General features: G+C 35.4%; 4 protein-coding genes and 1 pseudogene across 5 annotated transcripts; 1 reads left to right on the top strand and 4 right to left on the bottom strand.

The window, feature by feature from the left end:
- Positions 1-1,455: 1,455 nt before the first annotated feature.
- LOC119986936 lies at positions 1,456-3,905 on the bottom strand. The gene is made up of 5 exons (XM_038831625.1): positions 3,566-3,905; positions 2,901-3,157; positions 2,222-2,677; positions 1,821-2,120; positions 1,456-1,710 (listed from the first exon to the last, which is right to left on the bottom strand). Exons 1-5 carry the CDS (start codon positions 3,903-3,905, stop codon positions 1,456-1,458), a joined length of 1,608 nt encoding a protein of 535 aa, XP_038687553.1.
- On the bottom strand, positions 2,372-5,618 carry LOC119986417 (annotated as a pseudogene).
- Positions 5,619-6,303: 685 nt separating this feature from the next.
- On the bottom strand, positions 6,304-7,490 carry LOC119986935 (protein RKD1-like). The gene is made up of 4 exons (XM_038831624.1): positions 7,402-7,490; positions 7,176-7,294; positions 6,743-7,062; positions 6,304-6,648 (listed from the first exon to the last, which is right to left on the bottom strand). Exons 1-4 carry the CDS (start codon positions 7,488-7,490, stop codon positions 6,304-6,306), a joined length of 873 nt encoding a protein of 290 aa, XP_038687552.1.
- A 1,461-nt stretch (positions 7,491-8,951) lies between these two features.
- On the bottom strand, positions 8,952-11,243 carry LOC119986557 (protein EMBRYO DEFECTIVE 514). Its single transcript, XM_038831167.1, has 2 exons — positions 10,839-11,243; positions 8,952-9,524 (listed from the first exon to the last, which is right to left on the bottom strand). Exons 1-2 carry the CDS (start codon positions 11,208-11,210, stop codon positions 9,198-9,200), a joined length of 699 nt encoding a protein of 232 aa, XP_038687095.1. The 5' UTR covers positions 11,211-11,243; the 3' UTR covers positions 8,952-9,197.
- Positions 11,244-14,890: 3,647 nt separating this feature from the next.
- LOC119987265 lies at positions 14,891-20,517 on the top strand. Of its 2 annotated transcripts, none has more exons than XM_038832132.1 (8): positions 14,891-15,040; positions 15,805-16,108; positions 16,875-16,946; positions 18,529-18,596; positions 18,955-19,111; positions 19,366-19,446; positions 19,525-19,614; positions 20,074-20,517. In XM_038832132.1, the coding sequence occupies exons 2-8, from the start codon at positions 15,830-15,832 to the stop codon at positions 20,194-20,196; spliced, it is 870 nt and encodes a 289-aa protein (XP_038688060.1). In that variant the 5' UTR covers positions 14,891-15,040; positions 15,805-15,829; the 3' UTR covers positions 20,197-20,517. The 2 variants fall into 2 exon arrangements, with proteins under 2 accessions (XP_038688060.1, XP_038688061.1); XM_038832133.1 differs by having other exon boundaries at positions 15,007-15,155.

Genomic DNA, 20,517 nt, shown 5'->3' with positions numbered 1-20,517 from the left:
TTTTGTGAACATGTCAGCAGGTTGATGAGAAGTCCGAATGCGCCTCAGGTGTATCAGCTTCTTCTCAACTCTTTCTCTGACAAAATGACAGTCTATTTCAATATGCTTTGTTCTCTCATGGTATACAGGATTTGTAGCAATATGTATCGCAGCATTGCCGTCGCAGTATGGAGGAATTGGTCTGGTGATAGGATTCTGAAGTTCATGAAGAACAACATTGATCCATATCAATTCACTGGTAACCGAAGCCATTGATCTGTACTCGGCCTCTGTTGATGATATGGACACAGCTGGTTGCTTCTTGGATCTCCATGCAATCAAGGCCTTTCCCAAGGAGATGCTGTAACCTGTGATGGATCTTCTGGTGTCACCACAGGCAGCCCAATCTGCATCACAAAAGGCCTGAAGATTTGTAGTTCTTCCAGCTGGAAACTGAAGTCCTTGACATGAAGTTCCTTTGAGGTGTCTGAGAACACAATGAGCAGCTTTAAGATGTTGATCAGTAGGACTCTTCATGAACTGGCTCAAGGTGTTGACAGTATAAGTTATATCTGGCCTTGTCAGAGTCAAGTATATCAGCTTTCCAACAAGTCTTCTGTACATCATTGGATCATCCAGGAGATTTCCTTGATCATTTGACAGTTTGGAGTTGAGATCCATTGGAGTGGCTATCTCCTTGCAATCCCTGAAATTACAGTCAAGAAGCAAATCCAGTATATATTTTCGTTGGCATATAGTCATGCCTTCAGCAGTCCTGTATACCTCCAATCCTAGGAAGTATTTAAGCTTCCCTAAATCTTTAATTTTAAAACAAGAACTAATGTATTTCTTTACTTTGCTAAGAAGATCAATGTTATCACCTCCAATGACCATGTCATCTAGATACAAAAGCAACTTTGTATCCATTTTCTTTATAAATAACCAGAGAATAGTCACATTTTGATTGAGTAAAACCAAAGCTTAACAGAGATTGCTTACATTTCTCATTCCATTGTCTTGAAGCTTGCTTCAAGCCATATAAAGATTTATTAAAATTTACAAACATAGCTTGCATCATGAGTTTCATATCCTGGAGGCATCCTCATGTAGACATCTTCATGAAGGTCTCCATTTAAAGAAGCATTTTGCACATCTAAATGAAGAACATGCCAATTATTTGCAGCAGCTATAACAAGAAAAATCCTAACTGTAACCATCTTGATCACAGGAGCAAATGTCTCCTTATAATCAAAACCATAAGCTTGACTATATCCTTGAGCTACAAGTCTAGCCTTGTATCTCTCCACAGTTCCATCTTTCATTTTGTAATCCCACTTTGATCCAATGGGTTTTCTTCCTGCAGGTAACTTGACTATTGTCCATGTATTGTTCTCATTGAGAGAATTAATTTCTTTGTTCATGGCATCACACCAATGAACAGATTTTGATGCTTCAATGAAACTTTTAGGTTCACAATTAGATGTAAAGGAAGCCAAAAAAATGTTCATGAGAAACAGAATCAGTATATGAAGCAATCAGATTATCAACTTTTGAGTCATGCATACTGACATTGTTACATCCATAGTCTTTCAAGTATAAAGGAATTCTCTTCTTTCTTTTCATTATATGTGTTTGATCATCATGATCAGTTTCAATGTCATTTTCTACATCAATTACTTTGTCATCGGCCACTTTATTACACTCTACAAGTACTTCCTTAACAGGAAATCTCTCTTCATGAAATGTAATATATAAATCAAGAACTTTATAGCCTCTCTCACATTACTGGGATAACCTAAAAACACACAGGATTTTGCTCTAGCATCAAATTTCGATCCTACCTGTTTAAGAATCTTAACATAACATTGACAACCAAATATTCTTAGGTTGCTATAATCTGGTTTCTTATTATGTAGAATCTCATAAGGACTTTTCTTATCAAGAACCCTAGATGGCAATCTATTTATCAGATATACAACTGTAACAACACAGTGACTCCAAAATTTTTCAGGTAAACCTGATTGTAATCTTATAGCCCTACTCACATTCAGTATACGTTGATGTTTCCTTTCTACTATGCCATTTTGTTGAGGAGTATAAGTGCATGTTTTCTGATGAGTAATTCCCTCTCTTATAGAATTCTAGCATGTTAAACTCCATCCCATTGTCTGATCTAATGAATTTAATCTTTCTGGTAAACTGTGTCTTGACATAATTACTGAAATACTCAATGTGGTCTCACTTCAGATTTGTTCTTCATTAGAATAATCCATGTTGCTCTAGTGAAGTCATCTACAATGGTCAAAAAATATTTGTAATCATCCATAGAAACCATAGAATTTGGTCCCCATATATCTAAATGTATAAGATCAAATGGAGCACAAGTTTTACTTTCACTAACAGAGAAGGAATTTCTTTTCATTTTGGCTAAAGGGCATACATCACATTCCTTACAATTTTTGTCTAATATAGAAGGCAACATTTCAGACATCCTAACAGATGGATGTCCTAATCTGTTATGCCACAAAAAACTCTTATCAATTGCATTGACAGAGACAAGATTCCTATTAGCTAGGTTTACAGAAATATGGTTTTTCATAGGTGCATAATTCCTCTTCTCTGGTTTCAGTTCTTCAAGCAAGTGGTACAAATCATTATGCATGGTTCCCATCCCACTCTTCCTCAATGTGGTTGAGTCCTGCAATACACATGAATTTTCTGAAAAAAATTAATGTGTAATTTCGATTTGATACCAACTTGCTCACTGAAATCAGATTCAAGTTAAAATTTTTCACACATAAAACATCTTTCAATATTATGTTTCCTATATGACTAATTTCATGTTTCACTCCATCAGGTAATGTCACATAAGAATTTTGCACTTTTCTATAAGCATAGAAATAATCAGTCAAACAACACACATGATCAGAAGCACCAGTATCAATAATCCAGTTTGAGTTAAGAAAATTGTTACCCTCAACTGATGATACTGATGTGTTGCCTACTCCTGCAGTGTTGGCAGCATTTGCCTTTAAGATTGATAGGATTTGTTGATATTGGTCCCCTGACTGCTGCAAAGAGGATTGCGAATTTGCATCCACCTGATTGATATTGTAGTTCCTCTTTTCAGCATATCCAGAATTTGTTTGTTTCTGCCACTTTGCTGGATTTTCCATGTCTGCAGGGTATCCCACCAACTTGAAGCATTTGACAATTGTATGGTTCGTCTTCTTACAATATTTACAGAAGAGCTTCTCTCTTTCCGCCTAGTTCCTTTTTCCATTCTTGAAATCTCTGTTTGTCGTGTGAGATCCCTTTGCAGACATAACCATTGAGTCTTGTACAGCCACATCCTTTTGAACTGTCAGTCCTTCTTGTTGTTATGAATTGTCAGCTTCTTCTCCACTTGACCAATTTGAGCAAAAGCTTTACTGACCGACATTTGGGAGATGATCCATTAAAAGTATCTGGTTGGTGACGTATTCATAACTATCATCCAGTCCCATAAGGAACTGCATCAGCCTGTCCTTGTTTTGTTGTACCAGAGCATCTTTCTCCACACCACAAGTGCATTATCCATACTTACAGACGGTTGACTTCTTGTATTGATCTAACTCATCCCACAAGGATTTGATTCTTGCATAATATTCAGTTATCGACGAGTTTCCTTGTTTGATAGTAGAGATTGACCTTGCTAGCTCAAAGTCCCTGGCAGAGTTAGCAGCAGAATATCTATTTCGCAAATCCTCCCATAATACATGGGCAGTTTTAGAAGTAGAAATACTCACCAAGATGTCTGGCGAAACACAGTTTGTAATCCAGTTTTTCACTAGACTATCGCATTGCGTCCAATCCTGGAAGTTTGGATCATCTTCGCCAGGCATCTGGAGGGTGCCGTTGATGAAGCACATTTTATTTCTTGCCATCAATGCCGTTTCGAGCTGGTTGCTCCATAAATGGAAGTTATCCCCAGTCAAGACCAGACCAATGCTATCAGATTTGAGTTGAAATCAGAATGGGTTAGGTAGTATGGGTTTCGAAAAGGGTTTTGGTTCTGATTCATTGCTTGAAAATGGGATGACTGATGATTCTGAAAGTTTTCCATCTGTGGTTGATAATCGGCAGCGGGATTTGAAGAAGAAGTTTTTCGATTGTTGGCAGCGATTTTTGAAGAATTTGTAAGCGATTAAGAATGCTTGCACTTTGAACAAGAAATACAGAATCAAGGGATCAATTGATTCATTCCAAAGTAATTACAAAGAGAAGTATTTAAGCTAGAGCTTTACAACGGTCACTGAACCTAGACTGAAGAAAACAGAGATGTCAATTCAACAACGGTCGAGAAGACCTAGAGCAAAACGACATCGTTAATCAAGAAAAGGACTGTGATATAAAACGCTGTCGTATGAGAAGGAAGTAAGGCAGAGACCTTTGTCTCCTAACGTTCATCAGGCAAGATAGCCATTCTCTGCATCTCTTCAAATGCTTCAATGGCTTCTCTCCCATACCCATTGGTTGCAAAACCAGGAATCATAGTGCTCCAAGAAACCACATTCTTATTGCGCATTCGCTCAAATACTCCATAAGCTCTCTCCTGACAACCATATCGGGAATACATTGCTATAAGTGAGTTACTCAGATTCAAAGCACCATGTTCCTCAATATAACTATGAATGCTTTGCCAAAATTCCAAACGCACAGCACCCAAACTGCTACAAGCCAGTAGGATTAGCAAGCAAGTAACATCATCAGGTTCACACCCATAAGCGCCACGCTTCATAAATCAAACAAAACCAGAGCATCCGGGTCCTTCCGTTACGCAAAAAACAAGAAATTAATACATTCCATGCGACAGTGTCTCTTTGGGGCATCTCATCAAACAGTTTACACGCTTCCTCACCTCTCTCGCGCATTGAATATAAATCCATGAAATTGGTTAACAAAAGACTATCTGATTGATGCCCATCTTTCAAAAGACATCCATGAAGCTGTTCCCCGCCATTTTACGAACATAATTTTAACGCAACACTAGATAACAAACATGGAAGATAATGGGTTTGCGTGTATACCTCTCCTTCTCATTTCTTGATACATATTAAATCCTTCCTCAGCTGAATTTCTCAAAGAATAAGCCCTGATCATATTGTTGTACGCGGAGACATATGGGTCTGGCAAATGTTCGAACCTAGCGAAAATAGCTCAAACTGCGAAACGGAGAGAGCGCAACACGAGACAAGAAGGGGAGGGAAATGGAGGGGAATTGAAGAAGGGATGTAGAGATGATATAGACATGGATTTGAAGAAAATGATTGTATTGAGAGCATGATTTTATGAGAAACACCGGATTCTGTATTTGTGTTTGATTTTGTATGTATGAGGTGGATTTCATTAGATTTCGGTGGTGGTGGTGATTCCGTAATAGTGTTCTTTCGATTTGGGCATCAGTAGCGTATCGGAAAAGAAAGATACAGTAATGGCGATTGAGAGTGAAACATCGTGAGTTTCCGATGTGTGACACTGCCGGCATTTGAGCTCTCTCAAAACGTTGAATTAACAGACGCCTTACGCGCATGCAGCAGCATCATCCTGCCAACATTTAGAAGAGGGGCTTAATTGGGTCGTTTTTGAGAAGGGATGAAATGAACACTATCATACAAGCTCTTCCTTTTGAGATCCGATATACACTTTAAGTTAATACCGTTACGTCCGCACGCAAAAACTTTTCACCCAACGACAAGATAGATTGAATCAAAACTCCGGACTGTGATCATAAAAATGTTACTCATAATAGTCAATAACTTCCCGATAAACTCAATTGATGTTGACCATAAAAAGTTACAATACAAAAATAAATGCACCAATATCCCACCAACCTTGTCAATCATGGGGAGCATACATATATAATATTATGACAAATTAATGACTTACCTTACTTTCCTATACATATACAAAACAAAATGTTATTTTGGGTTTAGGGTCACTACTCCCATATATGTGGCTAGAAACTTTACTAATCGACCGCTTATGTTATAAAATTAAGGGTCTTGTTAGTTAGTGTCTTAAGAGCAATGGTTAAGAATTTGACATAGTTTGTCATGTGTGATGAATATTCTCATCTAATTTTTTAAACTTAAAACACATATTCTAATAGATACCAAAACATTCTTATGTCATTTATCCAATGCCCTAAGGACACTAAATAGCATTATCTGAATTAAATTTGACAAAACGAGGGGGTCACTTAACAAAGTTTATCAAACTCACAACGTTTCCCTACATTACATATATATATAGAGAGAGAGAGAGAGAGTGCCATATATATAATTACAGCATATAACTAGAAGACAAGGGATCAGACAGAAGTGATTTGATTTCCTCATCCACTTCATTTTCAGCCGTCTGATCATTACTATCATTAGCCCTTGTGACATTCAAACAAGCATCATGACCACCAGTATTGGATGATGAAGAAGAAGAAGAAGAATCCATATTAGTATTGAACCCCAAGAGCCTCCTCTTCTTGTAATTAGCCTTAAAACAAGCCTGCCTAAGCCTCTTGGTCTTGTCCTCCAGTTGCAAGTCTGGCATTTCCTCCAACATCTTCTTTTCCTTCTCTAATATTTCAATTGCATCCCTCACCTTCCCTTCTCTCCCCTCTCCCTCCAAATCCTACACAACAATCAATTAGTCAAATTAAGATTATATATATATATATATATAGAATGTAGAATGTAGTAAAAGAAGATAAATATTGTAACATTACTTGGACATTCTTGATTAGGGTTTGGAGGCTCATGAGCTTTCTATGAGGCCACCTACAAATACCCAATTCCCTACACCTTTTCTTCAAGAGGGTCAAACCAACATTGAGCTCTTTTGCTGCTTGTGTTATTGGCATGTAGAAGTACTGTGAAATTACTTTCCTTGTTAACATTTTTGAAGTGCTTGTGATCTTCTCATCCTTGCACTTCTTGGCTCCTCTTCTTTCTTCATCTCTATTAACATTTTCTTCATTATCACACAACAATAGTACTCTCTCTTTCTCTTGCTCAAACATTGCACCATACCCACTATAGATATCCCCTGCATTAATCATAAATAAAAAAAACCCAGATAAATATATGTGTGTATATATATATGTAAGTATGTGTGTATATATATATGTAAGTATGTATGTATGTGATCATGATATGTACCTGGAAATATTGTTTGGCATGGTTCAATATCCAGTGAATCATAGAGAGGGTCACCAGCTATCATCAATGGACTAATTTCAGGAAAATCAAGTTGCCATTGCATAGAAGGAGGACACCCACTTGAACCCAGAAATTGAAACAGATAAAAGACAAAATTAGGTTAAATATATAAACCTGTACAATGAATCCATGAACAGACAACAATTTCAAAACACACTATTCTTACCTTAAACCAAATGTACTAGGAAGTGGTCTTGGGAAGGGAAAATGGACTTCAAATTTAGAAGAAGAAGAAGTGATATTAGTATTTGACATGTTTGTTTTACAAGATGTTTGGGAATTGGGAGAAGAAGAAGAAGAGGTGCATGTTAAGGAAGAAGATAAGTCACAAGAGATGTATATATCTATATATATATATATATATAGATACATGTATATATATAAATGCACAAACTATAATGAATCTGTTAAAAGTATTTAATTGGCTCAAGGGGACGTGCGCCGTCTCAAGTGTAAAACTGGCCATGCATGTACAGAGTCACATAATTATTGGTTACTGTGTTGTGCTTGTGAGAGTTACAATGTTATTTTAATTATTACTGCCTAGCAAAACAGAGAGAGAAAGAGATATTAACACTAGCAATTATTACATGTTCTTGGAGAGAAATAGTTGTGAGATAATGTGTGTGTGTGTGTATATATATATATATATATATATAGAGAGAGAGAGAGAGAGAGAGAGAGAGAGATTAACATTAGCAGTTATTAGTGTTTGTAGGGTAATAATTATGAGATAATATGGAAAGTCGAACCTACTAAGTACTAATTACCATTTAACGTCATGCATCACTCAGTAATCAGTAGGGCCTAAAAAGTGTTTTTATGTACAAACTCAGTATATATTTCCAACAAACATTCATCTCTAAAAAGTTATAATGACAAAAATCTTTTACCCACTTTCTGCTTTGATTATTTGGTTATCCCAAATAAGATGAGATGTGTTCTTCATGAGCCGTCTTTATTGATACTTAAACCTATAAAAATGCATTTTTAATATAAGAAAAGTTGGACTTTACTTATAAATAACTCGGTTCAATTATGTCAAAACCGATGTGGAATTTTAGTATTGAAAACAGTGTTTGGCTTTCTTTTGGAATGAGATCAGATCATGACTCAGTAACCACAAAATGAATTCAATCAGTGTTGTTTATGCATGTAACGTATCAATCATTTGGGGTGAATCTTGTTGGGCTTATTTATTAGAATAGATATATTGTGCACAGAGTATTGTGGGAGTTGCAGTTTGTATAAGATATTATTCTCTCTCTGATTGCTATTTATTACTATGCAGAATTTATATTTCCTATTTATGGAGAATGAGTAGCCAATTATAACTACTAACACATTAATTGATCATATTATTAGGTGTATTGATAATCAAGGGTGGAAGTTACACTAAATATTAAATGATTTTCACATTTTTTCTTGTTGAATAGAGGTTTCTGGACCATCATATTCCTCTCATAAGTTCTCGTTTAATCATAGAAGTATATAAGTCATTTAATTTAATTGATCGTTAACTGAGAAAAAAACATACTTATTTCTGTATAAATAAATGATTGCATAATGAAGTTCCAAGTATGGTATGGTTCATAGTTTACTGTAAAAAAAAAACCCAAGAGCAGAAGTAGTTTCAATGAGGGTACCTTGCCAAAAAGTTTGCCCTAGAGAGAGGGAAAATATCATCTAAAAGACTTCTAGTATTTAGAGAACACATTGGTCATACAAATTGGAGGCATGAAGGATCAATGTCATTATAACATAATTGTGAATTCATAACAAAGAGCCAAGTGCAGTGTGTAAAAACCAGCAAATATCCATCATCAACCTGAACAGATTAACAAGCAAATATTTGGCCACATTGGAGCTTAATTAGCAGTGCAGAATAGAAAACAAAAGTGTTTTGAGTTTTACTTCTTCAAAACTTTTGGATATAGATCCAACTCCTCTATTCCCATTCAATTACCTCCTACCACCTCTTCCACGGCCACGACCGCCTCCTCTCCCACCACCTCTTCCTCCTCCACCCCATTTACCGCCGCCGCCGCCACCTCGAGCCTTGTTGCTTTCAGGTTTTACTTTCATGTCTTCTGGCAAGGGAAGTATATGATCCACACATTTCCTAAAGCTGAAATCATCAGAAGAATTATCTTCCCGAATTAGGAAGAAACACCTGCTTTTCCATGATGGATGAACTCTAACTTGGAAAGCTTGGATCCCTACCCCAATCTTACTTTCAGGCTCTGCATGACCTTTCTTTAGTAAGTCCATCAACACCATCTCCTCATACTGTAAAAAAATTCAACAAATCAAACATGAGATCCATCAATAAAAAAACACAGTTTAATCAGGCCCAAATCCCATATTCATTACTTTTTAATTTGCATCATATAGATTTGTAAATGAATTAGCTATTTTACCAGTACTATAAGTTTAAAAAAATATGTCTTCAATCTTAATTCATAGAGGAACAGCCAAGAAATATTGTACAGAAAAGTAAGCGTCGAAGATCATTTCTCAGAGGCCACATCCAGTACTAGCTGCTCAAAATTGCAATACTGAACCAGAGCGTATTGAAATGGTAATTGACTCCAACCAATTCTAGGCAGACACTCTTTTAGATCGCAACTATCATTTAGTTTGCTTCCAAGAGGCAAGACCAAACCCCAGGGATGGAAATAGAGAATAGAAAACCAGATAGCATGACAAAAAGCAAAGATACGGCCCTCCATTTATGATGCTTAAGTTGGAACCTAGCACATCTAATGCCAAAAAGGGATAAGAAACTCGAAAGTCAAAAGCAAACAAACACCCTAAATGAAGAATGAAGAAACAGTTCTAAATTTGTATTGCTCAAGCAAAGTAGGAAAATTTCTAATTTTACCACAAAAATTCTGTACTGAAAGCCCCTTAAGCAAATTTTATCTTATGCCAACCAAAACACAGCCACAATAGGGAGTCTCAGTACCTCCTTTAGACTGTGCTCCATCTGGCAGACACAATGTCAGGCATATAATCTTGCACGACTTTAAAAAACAATGTTGAGTCAAAAGTGATGTAAAGAACACAGTTAACATGGTATACTAATATCCCAAAGACTGATCCCGGATTTCAAATAATTGAATAATCCCAAGGAGGAAAAGATCGACATCACTTAACACTCTATGTAAGATTCGGATTCAGACATATTAGAGCATGGACAACATGTCATCAGCTTGAAAGATTTAAACTGCCAGACTAGGAGCTCCAAAAGTCATTGATCTTGGAAATAATTTCTTAGCAATTAAACTATTCCAAAACCCCCCAAAACTATTGCCAAAGCAAAGTATTGTACGCCATAGAGTATATACAAGAATGATCAACAAAAAAGGTTCACCATATGTCTAAGCATCTATATATCGCAAGTTCTCAACAATACCAATGGACATAAGAAAAAAAAATGGAACAACGATACGACTGTTGAGAAAATAGTTTAACAAAGATCTAACTTTGATAATTACATTATACTAACTAGAACTTCTGCCCTTAGAAAAACAAAAGATAAGACTCTGTTTACTAACTCACATCACCATAGCCAACAAAAGAAAAGGGAAAAGAGTATACCTTGTTAATGTTGAGATCGGTAGGCCAGTGGTGAAGCAGCTTAAAGAAGTAATCGAACATCTCAACAGAGGATTCGAATTTCTTCGGACCTAAAGTCACTGGACCAGTAACCAGTTCCTTCTCACGCCCTGCCTCTTCCTCCCCATCTCCCTCTCCCTCCAGCCCTTCCAATCGGTCTTCCTCCACCGACTTCTCTACCTTCTGCTTCTTCGATCCGGCGTCCGTCGCTTTGTCCCCTTCATCCCTCACTCGCTTCCCATTCGACTCGCCATTGGCTTCCGAATCAACGCTGAGATCCATGTTATCGGTGGCTGAGTTCACACGATCCGAGTTGGTAACTTCGATCTCTGTAATAGCCACCTCGTCCGCCATCCCAAAACCCTAGCTTGAAAACCAAAAGTAACAAACTAACAACACATAAAAGGGGCAGAAGTTATAGGGTTTTGTGTGGGCTTCGAAAATAACCAATGGGTCGGGTTATGGGTAATTCGGGTCGGTTCTGACCCGAGCCAACCAAATAAATTGTCAATCCATCAATTATACATGATACAACAAACGATCATTCTCTTGCACGAATGGCTAAATATATCAGTGAGAGGTCTATTTGGTTGGCAAATTATTTGTCGGAGGTTGCTTCCCTTGTTAAATCATAATTTTTTTTTGTTTGAAATGACATATTAGAATTTAGGTATTAGTAATTAGTGTTTAGAGTTTAGGACTTAGGGTTTATAATTTAGATACTTACCAAAAAAAAGGTTTAGGGTTTAGATTTTAGTATTTAGGGTTTAGGTTTCAGGGTCTAAAATGTAGGATTATGAAAAAAATATGCTACATTCCAACATTATAAATACAACAATACTCAAAAAAAAATAATTTAATTCATGATTTAACATAAAATTTGGAAAGAATTGTAATAAAAAAATTGAAACCCCCTTTATCCCTATCATGTCATGTAACATGACGTCCTCCGCATTACCGCTTTGTCTTCTTGGGTTCAACATCAACTCATATTAATTTGAGCATAAGAAAAGCGTTTATTACTAATTTAAAAATTTGATCGATTATATTTTGTATATCTTTCATTAGACGATATGGGACAATAGACTTAGCCCATCCGTCACTCGTTCACCACAACTTGTCCAGCACCATCAAACTTGATACTGTAAATATTTATGGCCTTCCCCACTCGAGCTGGTTGCTACATGTCAAAGATCATATCAGTTGCATAAGGAAAAAAAGTTTTTTCCAAACTTATAAGCAAACATGTCCACTATAAACAATAAAAATCATCATTAGAATTTAGAGTGCTTACCACTTTTGATTAACTTCATTTGGTCAATGTTTCTGACTTTCTTCCAAACAACAACTACCTGAGCGCGTGTAGATCATGACTCGTTACAATTTCTTTCATTTTGTTTTCCACCTAAAAAATGACGCAATGCGGTGCGTGTCGACAAATTAGATATGGAAATTTTGGACTATTAAATATAAATTTGAAATATTTCGTATATCTCTAGCGATGAATTAATTTTTGTTTGAGATAAAAAAAAAAGTTGCTGGACTCGTATATTCGATCAAATGCTTTCATAATTTTTTTTAAAAAAATATTATGAGCTGTAATTTAAATTATAACCGAATATGCTATACCAGACTCCTGATATGGTTGGTGTACATAACGCAAGAGTAGTAACGACTGTGCTATTTTATTGCACATTTTATTTAATTTGAAATAATGTTGAATGTAAAATATAAGTGATTTCAACCTAAGATCTTAAATTCATCTTGGAAATTACAAAAAATTATTACTTAATTTTCATCATATTTATTACAAACTTTTTCCTTTTTTGTTGAATTTAATTTTTTATAGAGAAAAATACATAATTATATTCACATCTTTAATTACTTTTCAAAAATTTTAAAATAATTAAGTGCACTGGTCTATTGTCCGGTGCTAAGAGCAACCATAATGGTTGCATTTTGCTTGGGCATAGATGTTTATATATTGCCTCATATAATGGGGCATAGATTAAAAGGCTTTACATTCGCTTACTTGATGGCCCCACTTCCAGCATACTCACAACCACATGAAAACTAATACTAGGTCTCACCTCAAGTACACTAAGAATCAAACTAATAAATTTATATTATCGTATCAATACGTATAACATTTCATTTACATTCCCAACAATATCAGCAAAACACACATTCCAATATATTTTGTTGTTCCGACCACCCACTTCCCAAATTTTGAGTCCTCGGAACAAAATCCATTTCTAATAAAATCATCTTAATAACCCATAATATAAGGTTATGAATGAGCCAATGTCCCACTCTATGCATTTTTTTTCACTTATATATGCATCGACTTGAATCTTTTACTTCTCAAAAAGAAGTAAATCTAATTTAATCTTTTCACGTTCCATTTACATTTTTTTCCTTAGCATTTAAATATTTGAATTAAATAAAAACAATAACAAAAAAAAACATAAAATACCACGATGTATAAAATAATAGTAAACTATTTTAATATCACAAAATAATGTCATGTTTATAATACAAATTTTGTGATAAACATTGCACAAGTTATTCTTTTTTAATACAAAAAAAGGGGATGAGGGAGATTCGAACTTGAGATATCTTGTCATATGAATTATTCGTGGTTTTTCACAATGGACACATATTATTCTTTTAACAAATAGAAAATACAAAATTTAATACGACAAGAATCCTATAATTTCCTTACAATCATCAATCATCAATCTATATATATATAACTGAGGATCCACAAGGCTTCTCCTTAATTCATGGTGCCACGTGGACGTCTTTACAAAAAAGCCTACATAGACAAAAGAAAATTTTAAAATATATTAGAAAACTTTAAGACCCACAACCACACACATAAATATATTGCAAAACTTTAATACCCACAACCACATTCATACACTTTAAGACCCACAACCACACTCATACAATTAATAGTATTCAAATAATTTTAAAATTATATTGAATTGTATGAGAATTTAATGTTTCATAGGAGTGGTTTGATGTTGTTTTGGTTTCTCAAAGGCCATTTATTGCTAATTATGAGAGTCTTTTGATATTACTCAATTAATGAAATTCATTTGTACTATTTAGTTTGAAAACATTTTGCGTGTTTTGGCATTAATTACCATCATTTTGTGTGTTTTTATCATTTTGTGTGTTTTTGATGTATTTTGTGTGTTTTTGTAGTATTTAGTTGATGTATTGTGCATGTTTAGAGTTTGGTCAGGTTTAGTAGTCTGTTTGGATTGCAACATACACAACATGAGAGGCTTTTCTCATGCTATATTGTTCTAATGTGTAAGTAAATTCAGCCCATTTGGTATTGGAACATGTAAGTGGTGACAAGAAAGCACGATAGAATTCAATGAGTTGTTGAAGGTCAAAGTGATTATAAGCATAAATCTACCAGTCATACATAACATTTCAAAAATATAAATTCAAAAATCTTATTCTAAAAATATTAAGAATTTTATTCCAAAAATATCATTTCAAAAATATTACTTATGGTACATTGTACTTCTCGATATTAAATGTCACTTTGTAGAGATTGTTGTACTAACCATACAATATTGTCTCATAAACATGTCTTTGGTGACCTATAACACTTTGTAGATACTAGCGACGCAAATAAAAATTGATAAACTCTTAACATACTTATTCCTTATGCATCAAATTTCTTACATCCTATTGGAAAAAAATTTTCTTAGCAAATTAAAAAACAAGGATTGTACATATTTTATCTTCATCTCACAATCATTTCTATTTTCTACAATTAAAACTCTACTGCTCTTCATGTTAACAAAGTATCGAAAAACTTTCACACATCTCTATTTTCCGATCAAAATATATACCGCACGAAGCGCGGGCATGTAACTAGTATAGTTCTAAGACGATGCCTACAAGAAAATCCAGTAAGACGAAATACAAATTTATGGGTGGTAAAAAAATTATTTTACAGCATAAAAATTAATAAAAGTTACCTCGGATTCCTTGTTTACCTTTGGACAAACGTCACCGAGCCTAAACCAGCTTCGTTTAAACCGAACCTAAAAATACGCGTCTTCCTCATATTCAATTCAAAGCCAAAAGCCAAAACAAGAGAGCTGACAATTCAAGGCTCTGTAACAAACCGCGTTTTCCTTCCACATTTCTTCCAGGTATTTCCGATTCTTCAGATTCTATCTCCTCTCTTGTTTACGGCCATCGAAGCACTAGATTTCGTATGTTTTCGATCGTGATCGTTTGGTTTTAGGGTTCTCTGTCCACAATCAGGTAGGAGTTGGGGGATTGTGTTTGTTTGATGTGCGTTTCCGTATTTTTAGGCTTCGATTTATACGAGTTTTGAAATTTGGTCTGAAATTTTAGGTTGATGAGAGAACTCATAAGTGGATGGTATTTATATTTCTGTTTGATTCTTTGGTCTTGAATCCTGGCGTTTAGGCCGTTTGATCCTCATTTTCTTTTGTTTTATCAACTGCCAAAAGGTTTGAATGGGGGTTGACTGTGGGGGATTTTGAGGTTTCACGTCGAAATGTTGACAATTTATGCTGATATACGATCTCCCTGTGTATAAAACGAAATTTACCTCTTGAGGAACGGAGATGAAAGTGAATGGTTTTTGAAATTCTGATGTTTTAATTGTTTTCAGTTTAGTTGCCTGCCAAGAGAACAAAAAACAAAAGGTTAATAATTAAAAGTCTTGAATGTCAGTGGTGCAAAATTGCATTAATTTTGTATGTCAGATTATATTTTAGTCGGAAATTGTGTGCATTTTTTTTGTGGTATATCTGATAATATTATCTGGATGGGAGTGGAAGAGAAGTCTAAGTTACAAAATTTTTTATTTGAAAATTATTGTTCTATATTAGTAACTAGACACATTAGATTTCATTGACATTATGGTTGTATTGTGATGCATCAGGAATTTCTATTACAATTGTATAGGGATGAGTGATCACTTGGTTTTGTGTGTTGACCGCCTCATAACACCTGAAAGTTTGGAATCACTGCAAACGACTGAGCCCGTGGGATCTTCTGACCAGGGTTCCTCTTCTCGTACCACTGGTCCACCTGAATGTGCCATTGATGTTGAACGTGTGGGGAAAGATGATGTATCTGGTGATGAAGAAGAACCACTACTTCAGACCGTAGAATGCCGTATTTGCCAGGAAGAGGATAGCATCAAAAATTTGGAAACCCCTTGCACCTGTAATGGAAGTTTGAAGGTTTGATCTTTAAAATCCATTTCGATTACGATTTGAAGAACTGGAGTATTTGGTTTAATTTTCTTCGGCAGCACTCAACTCAAAAGAGACATCCTGTTTTTGCTCCCGTATGAAACATGTTATGACTCCTTGTTTTGAGCTTAAAGTTGTAGGTTCAGTAAAGTAATTGAAAAATAGCACCTTGGTTGTTTCCTGAGCAAGAGTTTACTTGATTGAATGTACATTGTTTCTTTTTTCTAATCAGAAGTCTTCTCACTTTTCAGAACAATCAACAATGGATAATTTTTTTAAAATTTTTTCTTTTGTATATTTGTTGCTGTATTTTCGAAAATTGTTTTGAAATCTTCTGTCTAAACAAGGGACAGGCATTTTTGTTTTTTTTTTTTTGAGAAAAACTTTGTTTTGACAGTAAAAGGATGTTATTGAAGAGTAATCCAAGTTTGGTAAATATGCATGCCAACTGTACTTTTTGCTTGATGCATGCACACCTACATTTAGAGAAAATCTGTATGCAAAATATTCACTCTTGACACATGCACACCAACATATAGAAATCCAGGGTTTGAGGCATCATTTGTGAGCATAAAATCTAGACGATTTGGTGATAGCCTGTCGAATTCTCCCTCTTTAGAAACTCAAGGGTCCCTTTCAGAAAAAAAAAAAAGAAAAGAAATTCGAGGGCTCTTCAAATCTGTGTCTGACCTTATTCCTTACTTTATATGTACATTTGGAATACTAATTGACACACTTTTGTGTATTTATCCAGTTTGCCCATAGGAAATGTGTTCAGCGATGGTGTAATGAAAAAGGCGATATAACATGTGAGATATGTCATCAGGTGAGCTTCCTCTGCCTTATTAGATTTAATTTATGCTTATATTCATGAAAGTTGAGCAAGAGAGTATGTACTTTTATACTTAATCTTTTGTAGCACCCTTTCTTTCCATCTGAATCCTCTAAACCCTAATATGCTTATATTGTGTTGTATAGTTGTTAAGTTAGATAAACTCTTAGGTTTTCTTGAATTTTAGTTTCATCTGGTGCGCAATCTAACTGATGGCAGTTTTTTTCTTTACGAATTTAAAATATTACTGGGTTTCTGTTCCCTCCTTGATTTATATAATCATACTGTTTTCATGTAAATGCATTTGTCAACCGCAGGTTGTTATTCCTTATATAACCACAAAATGTTAAGAGAGTAATCATTTTGGAGTTAGATAGTATTATAGTAATAATTATTCAAAAACTTGAAGTTCCAACAGCAATATTAACAGCTTAAACACTGAACCAAATCTGTAGAACATTAAACCAGAATCACACCTCTAATTCATATAGCCCAACACAATTAAATCTTGTCAGATGATAAACCACCATGGGTATGGGTTTTGGAAGATAACCTTTCCATTGGAGAAATCCATAAAGCAAGTTAACTAAATATGCAAAGGGAAATCAAGTTTACCCGTCAAGAGGGGCTCGTTTGTTCAATCCCTTTTTGTGTTTTTCCTGTTTTTAAGACCTGCTGTCAATGGTCATTCAACTGATTATGCTCTTTGAAAAGAGAGTTAGCAGTTTGGAGCCGAAGGCAACATGCACTGTTACTGTAAAATTGCAATTCGAGGTGAGATTTCAAGTTAACTCCAATTGGGTATAAAATGCTAGAGCTTTAATGACTGGAAATCTTTGGATTCTGTCTAATCTCTAAGATACTGATAAGGCAATCTTAATCAAAATAAAGCTAGATTGAACTCATCAGCCAAGTGGGGTTAACTGAAACATAGCGCATGCTGCGCACCTTAGGCAGTGGATAGAAGCTGCCTGCGACACGGGAGTTGGTGAAGGAGTGAGGTTATTTTGGATGCTGCTAGGTCAAGCCTGGGGCTATTGTGTTTGCTCATAAATATTTCTCATAAATTTTTACTTAAATGGAGTCATAAACTCGTAGTCTTGCATGCCGTTCGTGATTAGTTGATTAATGGAATGGAGGGGAGGAACTAATCTCACTTTCCACCCAAACTGATCAATTGTTTCTCCTACTTCCTGTTTCTTTTGCGAAAGAAGTAAGCTGCATGAACTTGCTACCTTGAAAACCTTGGTTGTATGCATCACGATCCAGTTGTGTAGTTAGGGACATTGAATAGGAATCTGGAACTTCTATTTTACCTTTTAACATTATGCCTCAAAACTGAACTTTTACATCCAGTTTATGGTAGCATAACTTAATTTTAAAGCTGCATGCTTTCAGGTTTTCGCTTTTTTTTTTAATTATTATTTAAAGCTTGATGTATAAGTGTCAATTGTCAATATATAATTCAATGGACATGCAGAAAGTTATTTTGTATGCTTTGTATGTTTAATGTGGTTGACTTCCCGTAAAATAAAATTAATGATCTATTCTGTGTTCATATCTCGCGGACTAACAGCCTTACCAACCTGGTTATACTGCTCCACCGCCTCCTCCTGGATCGGATGATACTACAGTTGACATAAGGTAAGTTTTAATGCTTTACATGCTTTAGTTGTCGGCCAAATGTTTTAGATGTCTTATTTCTAAATGCATTTATAAGTACGTCACTTAATGTAATGAGCTTCTTTTTATTTTTCCCTTTTGTACTTGCTCCAAATTGAAGTTTTTTCGCATCCTTGTTATTCCTACAAATCTTGTTTATTGCCCATAGAGAATGGTATTATTTTTCTTTCTTGTTATTTGTTTTCTTTTATGAGAAGTTTCGGTGTCTTGGGCTGGAACCCTAAGTCTCTGTATCATAAGTGTAATACTGCTATATTACTATGGTACTTTCAATTGTTTCAACCATTTATGTTTATGATTCTCAACGTTTCTCTAACAGTGAGGCTTGGACTATCTCTGGTTCTCCTTTGGACTTGCGGGATCCTCGAATTTTGGCAATGGCAGCTGCTGAACGCCATTTCCTTGAAGCTGAGTATGACGAATATGCTGATACAAATGCTAGTGGAGCTGCATTTTGCCGATCTGCGGCTCTAATTGTAAGTTGTTGAGCTGAAAGGATGCTGATAAAAATTGTTGTTTCTTTGTAGTCTCGAGCCCGTAATAGCAGGTTATTGCAATTTATTTCTTGTGCTCAATGCCCTTGGCTTGGGCGAAATATCTATTCTGAGTTTCAAAAAGGAGAATTGTGATTTCATGTCGTAAAACCTCTTTATTAATAATTAAGCTATAGATTTCAATGTTGGGTGTTCATGTAGTTCTGCGTTTTTTTGTCTTCTCTGTTGTTTCACAGTTAATGGCTCTTCTTCTCTTGAGGCATGCTATGACACTCGCCAATCCAGAGGGGGATGATGATGCTTCTACTTTTTTCTCTGTAAGGAGACATCAAAATATTCTTTTTCTTCTATTTTTTCATTATTGCATCGTTTACCAAGTATATCATGCTTCACAGCTTTTCTTGCTTCGGGTCGCTGGTTTTCTTCTTCCTTGTTACATCATGGCCTGGGCCATTAGCATATTGCAGCGTCGCAGGCAAAGACAGGTTAGTATTTTGCTCTCGCTTATATGTAGAAAGAATGGCCAATAATATTATTTTTCTCCAGGATGAGGTTAACGGCAGTGAGATTATTTGAGGAAATTTTTAAGCAGTCAATGCTTCTCGTCTTTCTAAAGAACTATGTTATTAACTGATCTATTCCGAGAGAAGTTACATTTGTATATGATAGAAAACAGGTCCTAATATGGAAATGTTTTGTCATACTGAGCTTGCTGTATCCTTGTTTCCCTGGCAGCAAGTGATAACTGCATGACTGCATCAATAAATGGAATTTTAGATGTTCTTTTCTTTTCTATCGGTGTAGTGTTTGAGTGTACATCTTCTATCCTTTCACTCTCGACAGCATATTAGATGCTTGAAAAATGAACCTTTTACATTTTATTGCTAATGTTTTTGACATATATCATACTAAATTTGTTTGTATTGTACCCTTTGTTGACTCAGGAAGCGGCGGCACTTGCTGCAACTGAAGTTGCATTTATGATACAGGCCGGGCAACGTCGTGGCCTGCAGTTCACGATTGCTCCTGGACCTGCATTGACTCCCCATCAGGAACCACTCCAATGATACAGTTTTCTTTATTTCAATAAAGACGTTGTATTGTTGAAGATATATATACCATCAAAATTTGAGTTTGTTGTGTTGCTCATGCTACCAGCACTTGAAGTTAACGTGAATATTGTATTTGTCATGTTCTATATCTCGAATTGGAAACTGTGTTGCTTGCCTTTATTTTCCTTCTCGACATCTCCGTGGTAATTTATTCTCCTACCATTATGTATGCAGATCTCCTAGCTGCCATAGAGCTGCTGGGAATTTGCTGTTTTAGCACAGCCGTCTGATGTATGAATATAATCACAAGCTTTCTTGGAGATTCCTTTGTTTTTA

The sequence above is a fragment of the Tripterygium wilfordii genome, chromosome 20 (assembly GCF_013401445.1).
Source record: "Tripterygium wilfordii isolate XIE 37 chromosome 20, ASM1340144v1, whole genome shotgun sequence".
NCBI classification, from domain to species: domain Eukaryota; kingdom Viridiplantae; phylum Streptophyta; class Magnoliopsida; order Celastrales; family Celastraceae; genus Tripterygium; species Tripterygium wilfordii.
The sequence above is the reverse complement of the archived record's forward strand: the minus strand, read 5'-3'. Positions and strand labels throughout refer to the sequence as shown.